General features: G+C 45.2%; 2 protein-coding genes across 5 annotated transcripts in view; both read right to left on the bottom strand.

Moving 5' to 3' along the window:
* The window catches only part of kctd14 (potassium channel tetramerization domain containing 14), a 34,762-nt gene extending 30,300 nt beyond the window's left edge, over positions 1-4,462 (bottom strand). Inside the window, exon 1 of one of the 2 annotated variants that reach the window (XM_068033057.1) lies at positions 4,150-4,462. In XM_068033057.1, the coding sequence (XP_067889158.1) occupies positions 4,150-4,285 (136 nt within the window). In that variant the 5' untranslated portion in view covers positions 4,286-4,462. The remainder of the gene's footprint in view (positions 1-4,149) is intronic. The other variant, XM_068033060.1, reaches the window with a different exon arrangement.
* Positions 4,463-15,174, bottom strand: part of LOC137371110 (olfactory receptor 52E8-like) — a 29,730-nt gene continuing 19,018 nt past the window's right edge. Inside the window, exons 1-2 of one of the 3 annotated variants that reach the window (XM_068033054.1) lie at positions 10,454-10,690; positions 4,463-7,365 (exon numbers count right to left, since the gene is read on the bottom strand). In XM_068033054.1, the coding sequence (XP_067889155.1) occupies positions 6,380-7,330 (951 nt within the window). In that variant the 5' untranslated portion in view covers positions 7,331-7,365; positions 10,454-10,690 and the 3' untranslated portion in view covers positions 4,463-6,379. Of the gene's footprint in view, positions 7,366-8,123; positions 8,146-10,453; positions 10,691-15,174 lie in introns of those variants that run through there. The other 2 variants (XM_068033055.1, XM_068033056.1) reach the window with 2 other exon arrangements.

The raw sequence follows: 15,174 nt of genomic DNA, 5'->3' as shown, positions 1-15,174 counted from the left end.
TTACTCACTTTGCTGTAAGAATAGGAAAGCAGGATATTTTTAAAACACGTGTAATTTTTAAATGTTGAAGTTCAGAGAGACTTGGATGTACTCATACAAGGAACACTGAAACTTAGCATGCAGGTACAGCAAGCAATTCGGAAGGCAAATGGCATGTTGTCCTTTATTGCGAGGTACAAGAACAAGGAAGTTTTGCTACATTTGTACAGGGCTTTGGTGAGACCACAACTGGAGTACTTATGGTCTCCATATCTAAGGAAGGATATGTTTGCCTTAGAGGAGGTACAGCAAAGGTTCACTGGATTGATTCCTGGTTTGTGTGAAGAAGTGCTTCCTGACATCACCCCTGAACGGCCTGGCTCTAATTTTAAAGTTATGCCCCCTTGTTCTGGAGTCCTTCACTCTCTATCTACTCTATCAACTTCTTTTATCATCGTAAACACCTCAATTGGATCACCCATCAATTGTCTATACTCACGAGGTATTACAAGCTGAATCTCTGAAAACGGTCTGCAAAATTTAACTCTTTTAATCTCAGTATCATTCTAGTGATTCAGTGTTGCACCACCTCCAAGGCCAGTATCTCCTTCCTGAGATGCAGTGCTCTGAACTGGAAGCAGTTACTCCAGAAGGGGCCTAACTAGAGCTCTGTACAGCTGTAACATAACTTACACTTTTTCCTAAATAAAAACAGAAAGTGCTGGAAATACTCAGTAGGTCTGGCAGCATCTGCGGCGAGAGGAGCAAAGTTAACGTTTCAGGTCTGTGACCTTTCATCAGAACTGGCAAAGGTTAGAAAAGAATTAGTTTTTAAGCAAGTGAAGGGGTGGGGGGCGGGGGGATGTGGGGAAGAGAACAAAAGGGGAGGTGTGTGATAGGGCAGAGGACAGTAGAGATTAAACAACAAAGCTGTCCTGGGACAAAGGCAAAGAGAGTGTTAATGCTTGTGGTGAGAAAATAAAGCATTAGTCCAGAGAGAGTGTTACTAGCGGAATAATGATCAGCTCTGACTACATGAAAAACAGGCACATGGTTAAAAAATAAAATAAAAGAAAAAATATTAAAAAAAGGCCAGTCATGCTCTGAAGTTATTGAACTCAATCTTCAGTCCACTCTTTCCTATTTGAGCCCTCTTGAGATAAAGCCAAAAATTTCACGGGCCTCTTTTCTACCTGTTCACTAGATTTTTCGTAATTTCTGTTCTTGGATGACTAAATCCCTTTGCTCCACAGTTTCTGCAGTCTAGCATCTATCTCTTTTGGTGGCCTGAAAAGCAACAACAACAACAACTTGCATTTATATAGCACCTTTAATGAAGTAAAATTTCCCCCACGACAAACTCCATTCCCTATCCACTGACTCCATCCCTCAACCTGGCAACTGTCTGAGGCTGAACCAGACTGTTCGCAACCCAAGTGTCACATTTGACCCCAAGTCGAGCTTCAACAATATGTCCATGCCAACACTAAGACAACCTATTTTCACCTCTGTAACATCGCCTGACTCCTACCCACTTCAGCCATGCCTTTGTTCTGTCCAGACTTGACCATTTCAATGCACTCCTAGCCGGCGTCCCACATTCGACACTCCGTAAACTTGACATCATCCGAAACCCGGCTGTCTGTGTCCTTACCTACACCAAGTCCCGTTCACCAATCACACCCTGTGCTCACTGACCTACATTGGCTCCCAGTCTGGCAATGCCTCGAATTTGAAATCCTCATTCTTGCATTCAAATCTCTCCATGGCTTCACCCCTCTGTATCTCTGTAATCTCCCCCAGCTTCCCAACCCTCCTAGATATCTGTGGTCACCATCTCCACCATTGGTGGCCATGCCTTCAGTTGCTTGGGCCCAAGGCTCTGGAATTTCCTCCCGACACTTCTCTGCCCCTCCGCCTCTCTTTTCTCATTTAAGATACTCCTTAAAACCTATCTCTTTGACCAAGTATTTGGCCATCTGCCCTAATATCGACTAAATATGGCTCAGTGTCAAATTTTGCTTTATAACACTCCTGTGAAACGCTATGGAACATTTTATTACACTAAAGATATTAGATAAATATAAGTTATTATTATTACATGGCACTTCACAGGAGCGACTATCAAAGAAAATTTGACACTGAGCCACATAAGGAGATATTAGGACAGGTGACCAAAATCTCGGTCAAAGAGGGAGGTTTTAAGGAACGTCTTCAAGGAGAAGACAGAGGTGGAGAAGCGGAGAGGTTTAAGGAGAGAATTCCAGAGCCTGGGGACTAGGCATCTGAAGACATGGCCACCAATGGTGGAGGGTTGAAAATTGCGATGCTCATACTGCTTAAACACATCAGTATTGAAAAGCTCTTGTGGGGGAAGGGATCAGTGGTAGACCCAGAACTTCCATCACTGAGTTGGCGGGGTCAGGGGGAGAGGGCAGTGGGCCTGTAATTAACGAGACAATGGTGGCTACTGGCAGCATGTGGGTGTTTTCTTTTTAATTCATTTGGAGGATGGGAGCATCGCTGGCCAGGCCTGCATTTATTGCCCATCCCCAGTTGCCCTTGAGAAGGTGTTAGTGAGCTGCCTTCTTGAACAGCTGCAGTCCTTGGGGTGTAGGTACACCAATAGTGCTGTTATGGAGGGAGTTCCAGGATTGTGACCCAGCCACAGTGAAGGAATGGCGATATGGTTCCAAGTCAGGATGGTGTGTTGCTTGGAGGGGAACTTGCAGGTAGTGGTGTTCCCATGCATCTGCTGTCCTTGTCCTTCCAGGTGGTAGAGGTCGCGGGTTTGGAAGGTGCTGTCTAAGGAGCCTTGGTGCATTGCGGCAGTGCATCTTGTAGATGGTACACACTGCTGCCACTGTGCGTCAGTGGTGGAGGGAGTGAATGTTGAAGGTGGTGGATGAGGTGCCAATCAAGCAGGCTGCTTTATCCTGGATGGTGTCGAGCTTCTTGAGTGTTGTTGGATCTGTACCCATCCAGGCAAGTGGAGAGTATTCCATCACACTCCTGAATTTTAGATGGTAGGCAGGCAGACAGGAGGTGAGTTAGTCGCTGCAGGATTCCCAACCTCTGACCTGCTCTTGTAGCCATGGCATTTATGTGGCTGGTCCAGACCGGTTTCTGGTCAATGTGGCTTGGTCAACATGCTACAATTCTGCACTTCACACCATGGTGGGAGCCCCAACACACTGGACTGCAATGGTTCAAGAAGATGTCCCACTACCTCCTCCGCTGGACAACTAAGGATGGGCAATAAATAGGGCCCCATCAAAAGAACGAAAGACTTGCATTTCTATAGCGCCTTTCACAATCTCAGCATGTCCCAAAGTGCTTTACAGCCAAATAAGTACTTTATGAGGTGTCATCACTGCTCTAATGCAGGAAGTGCAACAGCTAATTTGTACACAGCAAGATCTCAGAAACAGCAATGTGATAATAACCAGATAACCTCTTTTGGTGATGTTGGTTGACAGATAAATATTGGGCCAGGACACTGGGAATAACTCCCCTGCTCTTCTTTGAATTAGTTTCATGGGATCTTTTACATTCACTAGAGAGGGAAAGCAGGATGTCAGTTTTAACATCACATCTGATAGACGGCACCTCCGACAGCGCAGTGCTCCCTCAGAACTGGCACTGGAAGTATCAGCCCATTTGTTAATGCTCAAATCTCTAGAGTGGGGCTTAAAACCCAAAACCTTCTAATTCAGAGCTCCCGTGCCACTAACAGCCACGACTGATATTGCCCACAGCCTCAGAACAAAATGTTCCAAGTGTTAGTAATATTAGTTCAGTTTTGTATTTAAAGAAAATTCAATTATAGCACGGCTGTGTTGAAATGGTGGACAAAGAGGTTTAAAACAAACACAATAAACCCGCCATCTAATTGCCAGGACGATTATCTCACTTTGGATGTACTTTTGCCTTGAAATAACATTGAAGCTATCGCATATGAGTTCCGCCCTCTGCTATTTTAACGGAAGCATTAAATTTCCAACAGGTTAGTTCTTTCTGATTAGGGATACACTGGAATATCTCAGGAAGTGATTTCAAAGCTGTAAGACTTGGCTCCTCCAGGAACAATACATTTTTTCATGAATACGCTATGTGTAATATCTAAAATACATTTAAATGTGTTAGCATAAGTTAAGAAACTTTACCTACACTCACTGATCCAATCTGAAACACGAGACTCATTCCTGAAACAAATTTGTATTCTTTCACACGTAACGATGACTTTATTCACATGCTTTTCATATTTCACATCCACAACACAGTAATCTACCAGCTCCAATTCCATAACACAGTTCAACTGTTGTCAAACATTAAGGCGTTCCATAGATGCTCACACACAGCACAGATCTTTGAAGCAATTAATGCATAAACAATTGTTCATGTGCAATAAAAACAGGAAATGTTGGAACCACTCGGCAGGTCTGGCAGCATCTGTGGAAAGAGAAGCAGAGTTAACGTTTCGGGTCAGTGACGTTAACTCTGCTTCTCTTTCCACAGATGCTGCCAGACCTGCTGAGTGGTTCCAGCATTTCTTGTTTTTATTTCAGATTTCCAGCATCCGCAGTATTTTGCTTTTATTTTAATTGTTCATGTGTAACATTTTTACAGGGTTTTTTTTAACATGCATTGGTATTGTCTGTTGATTGCTTCTATGCTGTGGTGCTACCAGACTGAGCCTTGATTTCAGACACAACTATTTATTGGAGGGTGGGAGACTCACATGTTGACACCAGTGAGAGGCAAGGCGGGGGTTCTTCTGTCACATTGCTCTCTGGATGTGCACTTTACCCACTTTATCTTTAATACATTTACACTAATAGGTTTACATACAAGTAGAGTGCTTGACTGAAAAATGGATGCAATGTGTGGTCATCAAAGTTGACAGGGAGAGGTGGCTGAAATCCAAGGAAAATCCAGGCGGCAGCTAATCCACTACTGCCCTTTTTGGGCGGATTCTTCTGGACGTATAAAATTTTGGGGCATTGGGACCATTTCTGGGTCCCGATCCCATGGGGGTCAGTGGTGTGCTGGCCGGGGGATCTTCCAGGTGATGGCCAATTAACAAGCCACTATTCAATTAAGGACGGTGGGTGGAAGAGGATGCAGCTAGTCCAATGAGAGGGCCTGCAGGGCTGGCTGGTGGGCAGTCTCACTTGGAGAGGTGGACACTGCTGAGACAGAAGGTGAGCGTGAGAGCAGCTCAAAATTTTTTTTTTTTATTCATTCATGGGATGTGGCCGTCGCTGGCTAGGCCAACATTTATTGCCCATCCATAATTGCCCTTGAGAAGGTGGTGGTGAGCTGCCTTCTTGAACCACTGCAGTCCATGTGGGGTAGGTACACCCACAGTGTTGTTAGGAAGGGAGTTCCAGGATTTTGACCCAGCGACAGTGAAGGAACGGCGATATAGTTCCAAGTCAGGATGGTGTGTGGCTTGGAGGGGAACTCGCAGGTGGTGGTGTTCCCATGCATCTGATGCCCTTGTCCTACAGAGGCGCTCTCGAAAGGCTGAAACATGTTTCATAACAAAGCAGTCCGAGTCATTAAGGCCATCAGTGTGCTGGGGGCATCCCTACCACAAGAATGATTTTGATTGTGGCTGTGTCCATTTCAGCATTGCTGATCTGTCACTGTGGCATGGAGAGCAGGCTCCAATGGCTCTCCGACCTCCTACCCAGAGGCTGCCAGGCTCAAAACTCAGCGGGGAACCCATGCAACGCGGGAACATTCTATCAATACAGGAAAATGGTCCTACTGGGGCCTTAATTTCTCTGATTGGCAGGCCAACCCGGGAAACTCGCCCAAAGGCAGAAAGCACAGGGAGCTGTCCCAACGGCTTTTCTGATACTTTCTCAGTGCCCCTCTGCTTCCAAAGCCATCTCCAAGGGGCCGGGAAGATTCTGGCCTTTTTGTGCCCCCACCCCAAGTTGAATTTCATGCCGGCTGTGCCCACTACTGGCAGGAGCGTCTAATTATAGTATCACTCAATGCTGGGATCACTCCACAAGTCAGTCCTCTTGAAAACTGACCAGATAACCCGTTAGGTACCTGTCACACCCAAGCTGTCTATATCACTCCAGACATTCTGACGGACTTGCTGAATGTTTCCAGCACCTTTGGGTTTCAGACTCCCAGGTTCTGCACTTTTCTTTTGCAACAGTGAGAAATGTTTACATAAGTAACTCCCATTCTAAATGCAACCATTGGCATTGATAATGGAAATACAAAATGAATGACTTCAAAATGGGAACTAAATGACTCTGGTCCAATTGATCCTCCACTCTCAAACCCTGTTTCCTCTGAAGACCACACTTGCTCAGTGTGTAAGGTCACTGCAGATAGACCACTTAAAGAAAACATTTACAGCTGTTGAACCGATTCACGATCCGACCGAAACTCTCCTCCTGCCCAGCAGTTTCAGGAAGCTATTCCTGATTTCTTTTGTCCTCACACCGTAGATGATGGGATTGAACAGAGGTTGGAAAATAGCGAAAATGACGGCCACCACAAAGTGGAGCTCAGAAGAGAAGATGCTGGGGACCAGGTACATGGTGAACTCGAAGAGAGCGCTGGTGTAGAACAACAGCAGGATGCAGCAATGGCTGGTGCAGGTATTGAGAGCCTTGCTGCGGGCTTCTCCTTGGCCTGTGTGGAAGGCCACTTTGAAAATCTTGAAGTAGGAGATGATAATGAGGGAACTGTCTGGCAAGGTGATAAGAAAAGAGAGGGGATAGGTGATGGCGTCACTCGCTGTCACACCATGACAGGCCAGTTTGGAGAGAGAACCATAATTGCAGTAGCAATTCTGGATAAAGTTGGAACCACAGTAAGTGGCTTGGGTGAGTAATGCCGCAACTGCAACAAAACACATGGCTCGGAGGAAAATAATCAGAGCCACGCCCAGGACAATGTAATGGAATTTGAGCTTGTGGTAGTTAAAGGGCTGGCAAATGGCCACATACCGGTCATAAGCCATAGCAACCAGTAGTGTCGATTCACTTAATGCAGTGCAGTAGACAAAAAACATCTGGGTGACACATCCCTCCAGGGAAATCACTTTGGATTGAAATGAATACATGGCTAAAATCTTGGGGATGGTCACGCTGCTGAGGATAATATCGATGCCAGCAAGGATGCAGAGTAAGTAATACATAGGACTGTGCAGATTAGTCTCTTTCTTCACCAAGAACATAATGGTAAGATTGGCTGCAATGATGATGATATACACCAACAGAAAGGAGGTGAATATCAGTAGATCATGGCCATCGCCATTTGGGACGCCTTCTAGGGTGAACTCTGCGTGGCTCAAGGTGCTGTGGTTCATTTCCATCAAAATTCCACCTTTTCACCTCCACCCAGGGAAATCTGGAAATGAGATTTAACAAGGAGTTAGTTCATGAATGGGACAGTACTTCACCCACATGCTGAGTTACATCCAATAGAATACAAGGCTTTTGCATAAATTTGCATTAATGTAGCCAATACTTCCTTGCCAAAAAGACGTCCTGCCTATCACAGAAATGAGTAATGTGATGTATGAATTTCAATGCCAGTGTGATGCTCGGTATATAGGCCGTATGTCCCAAAGACTGGCGGATCATATCAAACAACATGTCCCTTCTGCTGCTCGCAATGGGCAAGGTACAGCCCTACCCAACCAGCCCGTGCTTGCAAAACTCAAAACACAGTGTCCAACATTAGATGTGATTCCGCGATTGGACAACATTTGCTAAATAATCCTCAGTGTGCTAAGAATGACTCTGACAACCAATTTAAGATTGTCAGTAGGGCTCACAGTGTGGCACATTTGTGCATACTGCAAGTTACATATATTAATACACAGGGCCCTGTTCTTTGCAGACAGAAAGAACATGCAAACACATTGCGCCTGTTTCAGCTGAACAAAATAAGTGACAGCCATTCACTGGTTCATTCCTCAAGGCAATGTATTGACCAATCAGAGTGAAGCTGCCTGGTTTAAATTTCAAACAAAGCTTGGAAGTTAACTGTCAGTCACCGTAAACTGGTGCATTCCCCATGGCAACACCTCTACCAATCAGAGTTCATCTGCCAACCAATCAGCTCTCTCTTATCATGCAGTATAAGTTGTTGTTTTCCCTTACGTTGGTTATTCTTGCGTATTGTCCTGATGAGTGCAAGATGAAAATCTTCGACAACATGTCTCTATTTTCAGCAATTCTCAAGTTCTGTACTACCAGGAAGATATTAGAACCACAGAACCACAGAAAAATTACGGCACAGAAGGAGCCCATCTAGCCCATCATGTCCGTGCTGATAAAAACTAGCTGCCCAATCTCATCCCACCTTCCAGCACCTGGTCCAGAGCCAGTTACAGCACTTCAGGTGCATGTCCGGGTACCTTTTTAAAAGAATTGAGGGTTTCTGCCATCACCACCGTTCCTGGCAGTGAATTCCAGAAACCCATCACCCTCTGGGTGACCAAATTTATCCTCACATCCCATCTAATCCTCCTACCAATCACCTTAAATCTGTGCCCACTGGGGTAATTGACCTCTCTACTAGGGGAAACAGGTCCTTCCCGTCTACTCTATCTAGGCCCCTCATAATTTTATACACCTCAATTAAGTCACCCCTCAGCCTCCTCTGTTCTAAGGAAAACAACCCTAGTCTAACCAATCTTTCCTCAAAGCTGCAACTTCCAAGCCCTGGCAACATTCTTGTAAATCTCCTCTGTACTCTCTCCAGAGCAATTATATCCTTTCTGTAATGTGCTGACCAGAACTGTACACAATACTCCAACTGTGGCCTAACCAGTGTTTTATACAGTTCCAGCAGTACATCCCTGCTTTTGAATTCTATACCTTGGCCAATATTAGGGCAGCAAACGTGGTCAAAGGTAGGATTTCAGGAGCATCTCAAAGGAGGAAACTGAGTTAGAGAGGTGAGAGATTTAGGGAGGGAAGTCTCGAGCTTATGGGCAAGAGGCCAGAATGGGTGCAGTGCAGAGATCTGGGAGGGTTGCAGGGTTTACAGTTTATTTAGATTCCCATACTTCAGGAAAGTTCTTTCAGTGTTACTTATGTTCCCCAGGCTCAAATTCTGAATTACTGGAACTAATTGGATAGCTCCTTCTTAGGCAAAATACTGCGGATGCTGGAATTCTGAAATAGGAACAAAAAATGCTGGAAATACCCAGCATCTGTGGAGAGAGAAACAGAGTTAACGTTGCAGGTTGATGACCTTTCATCAGAACTGGAGAAAGTTAGAGATGCAACAGATTTAAAAGCAAACGCAGGGGTAGGAATAGGGATCTGAAGAACAATAGGGAAGATCTGTGACTGGGTGGAAAACAGGAGAGATTACCCGACAATAGGTACACTTTACAGTCTTCCAGGCTCAACACTGAGTTCAACAATTTTGGATCGTAAATTTTGTTCCCATTTTTTTTTTCGCTGTTGTTAATGATTCTGCTCTTCCCATTCACATCACCTCTCGACCCACCTTTTATTTCTTTACTTGTGCAATGATCACTCTCCTTTTGCTTTGCACCATCATCCCCTTCTGCCATTTAATCTGTCCCGCCCTCCCCCAGTACCTTTCCCCGTCTTGGTACTTGCCTAAAATTTGTCACATCTCTTAACATTTTCCACTTCTGGTGAAGGGTCACAGAGCTGAAATGTTAACTCCGTTCCTCTCTCTATAGACGCTGCCCGACCTGCTGAGTATTTCCAGCATTTTCTTATTTTAGCGCTTTCAAGGTCTGATGGGCTGATGGGCTGAATGGACTTCTGCGTTACAAGATTCTGTGCAATCCATTGTAAAAAAAAAATCCATCAAACTGTACCTGCCAATGAATAGAAACGGTTCTGACAGGAAATAACCTTTGTAACAGGAGAGCTAAGAGTCCTCCCTCGTTATTATCTAGAGGCAAATTCCCTGGAAAGCTAAATTGTCAGAATTACTTTACAATTCATTTAGAAAGTGGAAATCTACCCGGGTACCCGAGCAGAACAACTCCAGTGCACAAACCATCTCTTTATCAACTCGCGGAAATTTATAACTCTGGTGTTCAAATAAAAATTACAAACTCTTTCTTGATTGTGCACAGATTTTAGCTAGACCCGGACTCTGCTAAAATCTACTGAGATTTTGCTCACCCCCCCAGTTCGGACCCGAATGGTTCTCAATTTTATTTGTGAAACACTTCGCTTCAGTTCTCCAGCTCGATAAACTCCGAATTATGTTACGAGAGCACTTTTAAAACTGAAATTCGATGGAATGCAAAACCTTAATCCCATGTTCGGTTGCAATGGATTCAATTAAATGTTGCTCCGTGAGCAATAACATGGGGAAAAAATAATCTCTAACATCGCCCTGTTGCAAAGCATTTCCCACTGCCAGTTAGTATTGATTCGATTTCTTTTAACAGCAAAGACACATCCCAGATTATCCCGTCCCTTCCGTTTCTCACCTTCCCGTTCATGCTTCTACCTCTAAATGGGAATAATCCCGGTTAATCCTGCATTGAGAACGGCGACTGCACCACATTGTGGAGAGCGGCAGAGAGTGAGAGAGAACACTGGCGAATTACCCAATAGCCTGGGCCACTGCCTTCAGTACAGAATGGTTTGATAAACTGATACCATCTCTCAGAACCCAGACAGGTTATTTATTGCTGTCATGGAAATACCCAGGAGAATACGCACAAGGTTTTAGCCAGGGTGTAGAGGAGTCTGGCATTCTCCAGAGCTGGCGGGCAGCCATAAAGGCGGGGCTAAATTGTGGCGAGTCGAAGAGACTTAGTAGTTGGCAGGAAAAAAGACAGAGGCGCAAGGGGAGAGCCAACTGTGCAACAGCCCCGACAAACAAATTTCTCTGCAGCACCTGTGGAAGAGCCTGTCACTCCAGAATTGGCCTTTATAGCCACTCCAGGCGCTGCTTCACAAACCACTGACCACCTCCAGGCGCGTATCCATTGTCTCTCGAGATAAGGAGGCCCAAAGAAAGAAGAAAAAAGAGAGGAGTTACCAATGGTAGCAGGGTTGTGGGACATCAGTCGTGTAGAGAAACTGGGATAATCCTCCTTACAGCAGAGTGGGTTAAGAAGTGATTAAACAGAGGTGTTCAACATCACTTAAGGGTTTGATAGAGCAGTGGTGCAGTGGTTAGCACCGCAGCCTCACAGCTCCCGGGACTCGGGTTCAGTTCTGGGTACTGCTTGTGCGGAGTTTGCAAGTTCTCCCTGTGACCGCGTGGGTTTCCGCCGGGTGCTCCGGTTTCCTCCCACTGCCAAAGACTTGCAGGTGATCGGTAAATTGGCCATTGTAAATTGCCCCTAGTGTAGGTAGGTGGTAGTGAATATGGGATTACTGTAGGGTTAGTATAAATGGGTGGTTGTTGGTCGGCCCAGACTCGGTGGGCCGAAGGGCCTGTTTCAGTGCTGTATCTCTAAATAAATAAATTAAATAAGGAGAAATTGTTCCATTGGCAGGAGGGTCGGTAACTAGCAGACATAGATTTAATATTTCAACACACCCCCCTGCTCTCATGCTCACATCTCTGTCTTGGGCTTGCTGCAATGTTCCAGTGAACATCAACGCAAGCTCGAGGAACAGCATCTCATTTACCGATTAGGCACACTAACAGCCTGCCGGACTGAACATTGAGTTCAATCATTTCAGAGCATGACGGGCCCCCCATTTTACTTTTATTTTTAGTTATTTTTTCTTTATTTCTTTTTTTCTTTTTACTCCTTTGTTTTTCATGTTTATTTCATTTCATCTTAGTTTGTTCAGTTTGCTTACCCACTTTTTTTTCATGTTTGTACTTGCTGCTGTTCAACCCTCAGTCTGTTAACACCCTATCTGTACTAATGCTTTGTCTTTCAACACACCAATAACATATTGTTTGCCTTTGCTCCATGACCTTTTGGTCAACTATGTGGCCTTGTCCAATCTACACCTTCTCCCTTGTTATCATCTCTTGCCCCACCCCCGCCTCACTTGCTTATAACCTTTGACATTTCTAATATTTGCTAGTTCTGAAGAAGGGTCACTGACCCGAAACGTTAACTCTGCTTCTCTTTCCACAGATGCTGCCAGACCTGCTGAGTGGTTCCAGCATTTCTTGTTTTTATTTCGCATTTCCAGCATCCGCAGTATTTTGCTTTTATTATAGACATAGATTTAAGATAGTTGACAAGCAAAAAAAGGGATCGATGAGAATTTTTCTTTATACAGCGAGTTGTTGTGACCTGGAACGCGCTGCCTGAAAGGGCGGTGGAAGCAGATTCAATAGTAACTTTCAAAAGGGAATTAGATAAATACTTGACAAGGAAAACATTGCAGGTTTTTTTTTTAGATTAGAGATACAGCACTGAAACAGGCCCTTCGGCCCACCGAGTCTGTGCCGACCATCAACCACCCATTTATACTAATCCTACACTAATTCCATATTCCTACCAAACATCCCCACCTGTCCCTATATTTCCCTACCACCTACCTATACTAGTGACAATTTATAATGGCCAATTTACCTATCAACCTGCAAGTCTTTTGGCTTGTGGGAGGAAACCGGAGCACCCGGAGAAAGCCCACACAGACACAGGGAGAACTTGCAAACTCCACACAGGCAGTACCCAGAATCGAACCCGGGTCCCTGGAGCTGTGAGGCTGCAGTGCTAACCACTGCGCCACTATGCCGCCCTGTGGGGAAAGAACAAGGAGAGTGGTACTAATTGGATAACTCTTTCAAAGGGGCATGAAGATTCTATGTAGAGAATTACGAAGTCATTACATCCCTTAGGCAGGGCCAAATTCAAAGCAATGCAACACCATCCAAGATATTCTTCTGAATGTGATTAGTATCTGCAAGCAACACCACACAGACTTTGAATAAAGCTTGCTTACATACAAACATATGAATTAGGAGCAGGAGTAGGCCACTCAGCCCCTCGAGCCTGCTCCGCCGTTCAATAAGATCATGGCTAATCTGATTGTAACCTCAACTCCACATTCCCGCTTACCCCCATTAACCTTTCACCCCCTTGCTTATGAAGAATCTATCTAGCTCTGCCTTCTTCAAAGACTCTGCTTCCACCGCCTTTTGAGGAACAGAGTTCCAAAGACTCACAACCCTCTGTTTTAAATGGGCGACCCCTTATTTTTGTGGCGTTAACTCAACTTGTGTTCCATTGAGTATAGGATTTAAAGCGGAGCAACTTTGGTGATGGCAGGGCCAAGCGACCTCTTGATCCCTTTGTACATGGCTCGTAGATTTCCTTTGTCGCATGCAGTTTGAATTTCTTGACATAAGCTGATCCAGTGTTTATTAGTGCAGTATCTCCCTGTCCTTTGCACAGCTGTCTTGGCTATTTTCAGGTCATGCAGTGTCTTAGCTGTTGAGCTTATGTTGTGCATCACGTAGACTTTGTTTTTTGTATCAATGACAGATGTCATCTCAGCTGAGTAGGTCTCAAACCAGCCCTTGTTGCAAGTTCCATCTTTACCAAATGATGCTTCTGCTGCTTCATAGCTGATTGAGCTTAGTGACTTCCAAGCTTCATCGATGCCAGTATCAGTGCTTCCCATTAAGGCTTTGGTGGGCAGCAAGTGTTCTAGCGACAGTGCGAAGTGCTGGTATTTGACATCATTGCTTGTGAAAGGGGTGTTGATGCGTGGCAGGGTTTCATGTTTGGAACTGTGGAATTTTAGGGGGTGCACCTTTACTCTGCTGCTGATAAGAGAGGGGTCGGTGCTGCAATCTGCACCGAAGCTCCTCTCTCATCTGCTCCTTCAATGTCAACATGCACTGCACTGTACAGTTTGATGGCTCCACCTCTGATAGTTTCAGAGTGAAGAATGGAGTGAAACTGGTTTGTGTCCTAGCCCCCGCTCTGTTTGGCATCTTCTTCTCCATGCTGCTGACCTTCGCCTTCCCTGCAGATATGGAAGGAGTCTACTTGCACACTAGGTCAGACAGCAAGCTCTACAAGCTATCAAGGCTGAAAGTGAAGACAAAAATACATCACGTCCTGATCAGAGAACTTGTCTACGCTGCTATTGCTACGCTAATCGCTCACACATCAGCCATGATCTAATTATATGATGGAGCAGGTCTGAGAAGCTGAATGGTCACCTCTTGTTCCTGGTGTTCTTATCTTTATATCTCATTGTTGTTTGTGCGAGCTTGCTATGTGCAAATTGGCTGCTGTGTTTCCTACATCACAACATGACTACACTCCAAGTGTACTTAATCAGTTGTACAGTGCTTTGGGACATCCTGAGGTTGTGAAAGGTGTTATAGAAATGCAAGAACAGCAGACCACCACCTGCAAGTTCCCCTCTAAGTCACACACCATACTGACTTGTAAATATGTCACCATTCCTTCACCACCGCTGGGTCAGAAACCTGGCACTCCCTCCCTAACAGCACTGTGGGTGTACCTACACCATGTGCACCGCAGCGGTTCAAGAAGGTGCCGGCTCACCACCACCTTCTCAAGGGCAAGTAAGAATAAACAACAAATGCTGACCTTGCCAGTGACACCCATGTCCCATGAATGAATAAAAAAAAGAGTTCTCTTCTTTCGTTCTGTTCTTTTAAAATGTGTAAGTGTCGTTCACTTGGGTAAAAGAAGTTTGCTTTTGTTCTTGGGTGTGGCGTTTCCTCATCGGCCACTCGGTAGTAATGGTCCATGTTGAGGTTCGGGCATCATTAACATACTGCTGGAGGGCTGTGGGGGTAGAGAACAGTGCCCCCGTGCAGGTAGACAACAGGGACTCAGTGCCTGCAATACTGGGGCAGCCCGACTGGCTATCCCAGGTCCAGAAAATAATCCAGTGGTGGGTTCCATTCTCAGGATGTACGGGACCCAGTGTGGCAACAGACCAGGTAGTATGCATGACGTGAGTCGCCTGGTACATGCTGCATGGTGCTTGGCACCCTGCCTATTTGAGTCCCAAAACAGCAATCAGGGACCTATGCTTAAAATTTTATTAGGATGTGGGCAAGGCTGGAATTTATTGCTCTCCCTAGTTGGCAATAGAAAGTGGTGCTACAGCTGAGTGGCTAGCTAGGTCATTTAAGAGTCAACCACTTTTGGTTCTGGGACTGGAGTCACATATAAGCTGGGTAAGGAGGGGAGGTTTCCTTCCCAAAACAACGTTACTGAACCAGTTGGGTGTTTTATGA

Source organism: Heterodontus francisci, chromosome 6 (genome assembly GCF_036365525.1).
Source record: "Heterodontus francisci isolate sHetFra1 chromosome 6, sHetFra1.hap1, whole genome shotgun sequence".
In the NCBI taxonomy this organism is placed as follows: Eukaryota; Metazoa; Chordata; class Chondrichthyes; order Heterodontiformes; family Heterodontidae; genus Heterodontus; species Heterodontus francisci.
This window is presented reverse-complemented; position numbering and strand designations above follow the sequence as displayed.